Source organism: Lupinus angustifolius, chromosome LG04 (assembly GCF_001865875.1).
Source record: "Lupinus angustifolius cultivar Tanjil chromosome LG04, LupAngTanjil_v1.0, whole genome shotgun sequence".
Lineage (NCBI taxonomy): Eukaryota > Viridiplantae > Streptophyta > Magnoliopsida > Fabales > Fabaceae > Lupinus > Lupinus angustifolius.
In genome coordinates, this window is record NC_032012.1 from 622,775 (window position 1) to 629,262 (window position 6,488).

The window sequence follows — 6,488 nt, forward strand, 5'->3', positions numbered from 1 at the left end:
AGTTGTCGCTGGAGCGACTCTTTTCTCGCTTAAGCGAGACATGCACTCTTCAGAATCTTCATCTTTCTTCTTTTCTTCTCCTCTTTTATTTATTTATTAACCTGAAACAACAAAAACGCAATAAATTCCTAGATAAAGCACAATTAACTAAGTTATCAGGAATTGTATACAATTATAACATAAATGCATACTAAGTACTCCACAAATCATGTACAAATTTACTAATTTTTGGCACTTAACATAACTCCACAATTTTTTCTTGAATTCGCTCTTTTTCTTAAGACAATTCACCTTCAGGTTCATTGTTGTAGAGATTAGAACAATACAAATTCCCCCACGACAAAATTCCAAAATTACCACTACAAACAATTCATTCTTATACCTTCTTCATTTTCTTCCATCATCAAAACTCAACCCTTTCTCCCTCTCTATCTCACACATCCATAAACTTCACTCTCTCTTTCTCTGTCTTGAATCCCAAATGCCCATCTTTTCTCTCTCCATCATTTTCACCTTTCTCACCATTTTCACATTGCCATGTGTGTCCTATTCAGTGGGTGTGAACTGGGGCACCATGGCTTCTCACCCATTGCCACCACCCAAAGTGGTGGAGCTTTTGAAATCCAACAAAATTAACAAAGTTAAGCTCTTTGATGCCAACCCTTATATTCTCGAAGCTCTTTATGGGTCCAACATTGGTGTCACTGTTGGTATTCCTAACAATTTGCTCAGAATCTTGTACTCTTCCAAGAAAGCTGCAAATCGTTGGGTCCATAATAATGTCAACCGCTACATTTCTTATGGAGGCAGCAATGCGGGGATTGAGTGAGTTGGATTTCTCTATTTTGCCCCTTTTCTTTATGCCATTTCTTAGGCTGGGGTGTGTTTGGGAAACCATTTGTTAGGCTGGTTTGATTAAAATGAGCTTATAGTAATTGAAATATGTTAAGATAGTTTATTTTTTTAATGTAGTTTTGAGACCATGAATATGATTTTGGACATTTTTTAATCCAAATGATTAATGCATAATTACTAAAATTGGTTTTATGAACCAGAAAATTGATGATGCTACGATCAAATTTATAAGATTACTTGTTTACATTGGTCTTGGATGTGCTTACCGAGCATATCCAAGAACAATTGTCAGTGTCACAATGTATGTTTTTGTGTGGATGATATTGTCCTAGTTAGAAATTCGATAGAAGAATTAAATGGGAAACTAAAATGTGGATATAAACTTTAGAAAAACATGACTTTTGTACAAGTGAAAGTAAGACGAAGTATATGAAGTATAAATTTAGTAAAAAGCAGGCAAACCTTATTATAGATGTAAAGATTGGAGATCATACCATACTATAACTTACTAGTTTTAAGTATATTGGATCAATCATATAACACATCAGGAAAATTCACGATGAGATGAAATGGTGGAGTGCTTGAGGGGGAGTGAAAAAAGAATTGGTGACTACACAACAAAGGTTTATAAAATATAGAACATTAGGTTTCAAGTTACAAGGTTTTAGATAACCATATTAGGGTTGTCATAGCTTAAGACTGTGTTTGTTTGGAGGAGTTCCAAGGGAAAGGGAAGAGAACCAAATTTTACATTTCTAGATTGAGAGAGATAAAATGTTTATGCAACTGAATTAAGACAATTGAAAGGTTACATAATAAATTTATAATGTCTAGTTTTATTACTTTTGGTTTGAAAAATTATCGGAAGAGAATGTTTACGCGAAATAAAAAATTAACCCTCTCTTTCTTTTCCCTTCAAATCCTTCCTTCCAAATATACCCTAAAAGAGATGAAAGAATCTGTACTTGGAGTCTTGGACCATTGAGACTTTATACCGAGAAGAAAACAAATTGCTTCGTTAGTCAGCTTCTTGGTTCACTATATATTTGCCCTTTCACTTCCAGCACCCTTCAAGTGGAGTTGGATGTAAAACTGTCTTGCTAATCCTTATAAGGAGATCATAACAAGTGGAGATCTTATGATGTGTTGCATTGCGTTTGTAGCTACTTGGTCTGTTTAGCATCATGATAGTACAGCAGTGAGTGACATAAAATATCGCATGTTTAATATCAAATGGAAAGTCTAGGTTTGATCCTTTTTCTTTAGGGTCCGTTTGCTAGTTGGGTTTTGGAAGGGAAAGGGAATGCTTCAAAGCCACCTCGCAAGTGTATTCCATGCCCCCAAGCTTTCCCTTCCCCACCAAATCCTAACTCACAAACGGATCCTTTAGGAATTCAATTTTGAGCGAAATAAAATTATTGTTTTCTTAGAATTGCATGCTAGGAGCATGTGTTGATACTAAGTACATTGTGGGGTTCTCTGATAAGAAAGTTTGTTGTTTCCTACTACCAATTTTCATTTTGATTCATTCCCCTTTCCTTCACAACTACTTTTTATTTTTTATTCATTTCGTTCCCTAGATTAGAGGTCATACCATATTACTAGTTAGTAGATTTATGTATATTGAGTCAACCATACAACATAATGGGGAAATTGGAAATTGAAAGAGATGTAAAGCATAAGATTTAAGTGGGTGGATGAAATGGCAGAATGCATCAAGTGTCATGTGATAGAAATGTGCACTCAAGCTTGAGGCGAAATTTTACTGCATGGCTATAAGACCCGTAATGTTATATACGATTGATTGTTGGATGATAAAATATCAAAAAGAGTGGACATACTAGATAAGATAGGATTAGGAATACATGCATTAGGCAGAAAGTTGGGATTTCTCCAATATGGTAAAATTGTGCCTTATGTGGTTTGAGCATTTGAGGAGGAGATTGTTAAAAGCCCTGGTAAGGAAAGTAGGTCAAATGGAATTGAGGTTACTACAATTTGTAGAGGCATGGGAGGCCAAGAAAAACCATAGGCGAATTGATTAGGAAAGATCTAGAGATTGATGTTTTGCCAATGGACATGATTTATGAGAGCATTACGATGTTGTTCAATCTATGTAGCCGACTCTACCTAGTGAGAATAATGCTTGGTTGTAGTTTTTGTTGTATTCATTATGTTCTCGTTAGTAATGCTGGGTGTTGTTTGTATTCATTTCCCTTCTTGTACACCTTTTATTTATTACTTCTTATTCATTCCCCTTTTAGCAACTATTAGTGTTATTTGTTCTCTGCGGTACAAGCTGATATGAGATATATGTTTGTCTTTTTTTAAATTCCCGTGCTTTGGATTTATAAGATTAATAGTTATCATCATGCAATGATTGTAAATGTTGTTTGTATCTGCAATAAGTTAATATACCAGCAATATGCTGCTTATTAATGTGCTTAGGTTGTAAAAGTTGGGATATTGGGATTCAAGATGGCATTGATTAGACTATGATGATACTGATTAATTCGGTTCTCTAACAAATACTTTCCAAACATGATTAGACTATGATGATACTAATTAATTCAGTTATTTTATTGAAACTGGTTACAAGAAAAAGCAAAAACTTAAAAATGTAAATACCAATTTGATGCGTTTTCTAATTTATCCAATGCATGTATCAAATATGAGCTGAAATTGATTTGCTGAACAGACTTATGTTCCACAGTTGTTAAGCCTGAGAATTAATAAGGACAAGAGAAATAAATCATAATAAAAGGTGTCTTCTAATTTGGTAGTGGTAATGGTAATATAGGAATAATTAAGTTGTAAGTTGTAACCCTGAACATTTTGTTCCCTTACCTAACAATGGAGCAGCAGAAACTTTATTTTGTTCCATCATGAAATATCCAAACAATTGAAATGATAGCTTCGTTCCATTCCATTTCACCCATGACCCATCATTAGATATCCAAACATAGCCTAAATGTTTTTGCTGCATCCTGACATTATTGGTGCTGCAAATATCTGGTTTCTATTATGCTTTAAAATTTGCAAATACTTGTTAACAATGGGTGTGAAGACTTACTTTTGGTTTAGGTTCTTCCAATTGAATCTCTCTCTGTGTGTGGCTTTACATGATATTTGTTAGATCAGTTAGAATTAGAAGCTATGAAGCACCAAATAAGTACCTCACCATTCGAGGCTTGACTCCCCTAAGAATGACAATAACTATTAACTAAGACTCCACAATACAGGCTTCTTGAAACACTTCTATGTGCTGAGCTTTGTTACTGAAATTCTAGAACATGTTCTATTATCTGTGGTTCTGCCCCTGCAGTAGAATACAAGCATTTTACCTTTTTGTCACAATGACCTCTGGAATGTTTCAGAATGTAGAATTGAATCTAATAGTAGAATGGCTGACTGCTTGATAGTGGAAACAATGATATGGTTCCAAAACATGCCACATTCTTGTTAAAATGAGCTATACATATTAGGAAATTAGCTTCTGGGGAAGATGGAAAGACAATCTTGTCTCATCTACACCTTTCTTAAGGGTTTAATCAGCTAACAGAAATTGGAACAAGCTATTGAAGAAATTCATGTAGGAGGTATGCTCTGGCATTCTGCCTAGAGCCACTGGACTGTACATCAGAATCTGTTTTTTCTTTTATGGGATCCGAAGGTAAGAGGGTGAGCCTTGGCGCAATGGTAAGATTGTTGCTTAGTGATCATGAGGTCCCAGATTCAAATCCTGAAAACAGTCTCTCCACTTGTGGGATAAGGCTGCGTACATTTATCCTCCCGGACTTTACTAGGTGAGAGCCTCGTGCTCTAGGACGCCTTTTAAAAGCTGATCCCACCCAGTGAGATTTAAGGTTTGGTTGTTGTTGATTGTTTTTTGAATCTGAAGTTAAATAAAGTGGGTTATGTATCTATGATGAATGATTCACTGTAGATATTGCTCTAAATATAACTTTTGCAGATATGTTGCTGTTGGCGATGAGCCATTTCTTAAAAGTTATGGTGAACAATTTCACCCCTTCACCATTGGAGCAGCTGTGAATATTCAAGCAGCTTTAAAGATAGTAAACTTGGACAGAAAAGTGAAAATTGTGGTTCCATGCAGCTTTGACAATTTTGAGTCAGGATCTAACTTATCCTCTGAAGTTCATTTCAGGCCTGACCTCAACAAAACTATGATTGAGCTTCTCACATTTCTTAACAAGCATGGGTCACCTTTCTTTGTGACCATTTCTCCATTTATAACCCTTCAAACCAAAAACATGTCACTGGATTTTTCCCTCTTTAAAGAAACTGCACGCCCTCATAACTTTAGCCATAAAACATACAAAAACAGCTTTGACTTAAGCTATGATACAGTGGTGACTGTATTATCAAAAGTAGGATTTCCGGATATTGACATTGTTGTGGCAAAGATTGGTTGGCCAACAGATGGAGCTGCCAATGCAACCTCAAACCTAGCCGAAATCTTCATGAAAGGCCTTCTGACTCACCTTCATAGCAACTTGGGTACCCCTCTCAGACCACGACATCCACCGCTTGAAACATACATTTTTAGCCTTTTTGACGAGGACCAAAGAAGCATTGATTCTGGAAACTTTGAAAGACATTGGGGTTTGTTCACTTTTGATGGCCAAGCAAAGTACCATGTAGATCTCGGCCATGGTTCAGAGAGCCTTGTAGATGCACAAAATGTTGAGTATCTTACTTCTAGGTGGTGTGTTGTGAACAATAATAAGGACTTATCTAATGCAAGTGCCAATGCATTAGAGGCCTGTTCTAATGCTGATTGCACTGCACTATCTCCTGGTGGATCTTGCTTTAACAGCAGCTGGCCATCTAACATATCATATGCTTTTAATAGTTATTACCAGGAGCATAATCAGAGTCCTAAAAGCTGTGATTTCGGAGGTCTGGGTTTAATCACAACCGTTGATCCGTCGACTGATCGTTGCAGGTTTCGGGTTGAGATTAACACTTCTCATGCTAAATTGTACAGGGTTTATTACTTCCACTGGATGATTTTACTTATAACAACTCTCTTGGCATTTTTGGTGGGTTGACATAGGGAAAGATGAGGATCATTTTTGCTGCTCCCTGAAGCTGTAATTTTGTTGTAGAAATGGCCTAGCACTTTTGTTTAGTTAATTTATTCATGCAGATAAAATTTCAGGATGCCACTTTCAGTTGGTCATTAATTCCATACATTCTCTGATTAATCAATTGGTTGTGGTTGATATCAGATGATCATTCTCTGAAATTCAGTAAAAGCATCTTCATAATGAATCATGATTCACATGTTTGATCATGCAATATAGTAGAATCAACACAGAAAACCTGTCCATTGCCACAAAATTCCATTTGTGGTATTTAAGAAATTTCAAGTTTGCAAAATTTCCAATTCCAAATTTGTATCAATGTACAAGTATACCATGTTAGCATAACTATTACTAAAATAGCTCCTCTATAAAAGTTCATATGCCATTAACTATGACTTGAGGGCCAAATGAGAACCGGATTCAATAGCATAATTTAGAGAAACTACTTCTAATTCATATCGGGGATTGCAGTTACAAATTGTAGTCTTTCTAGATTTTGTTGCTTGTTAACTATTGTTTCAA

General features: G+C 35.7%; 1 protein-coding gene across 2 annotated transcripts; it reads left to right on the forward strand.

Moving 5' to 3' along the window:
- LOC109344969 (glucan endo-1,3-beta-glucosidase 9) lies at nt 323-6,261 on the forward strand. Of its 2 annotated transcripts, XM_019583710.1 has the most exons (4): nt 323-425; nt 463-825; nt 4,829-5,914; nt 5,969-6,261. In XM_019583710.1, the coding sequence occupies exons 2-4, from the start codon at nt 482-484 to the stop codon at nt 5,985-5,987; spliced, it is 1,449 nt and encodes a 482-aa protein (XP_019439255.1). In that variant the 5' UTR covers nt 323-425; nt 463-481; the 3' UTR covers nt 5,988-6,261. The 2 variants fall into 2 exon arrangements, with proteins under 2 accessions (XP_019439255.1, XP_019439254.1); XM_019583709.1 differs by having other exon boundaries at nt 325-825.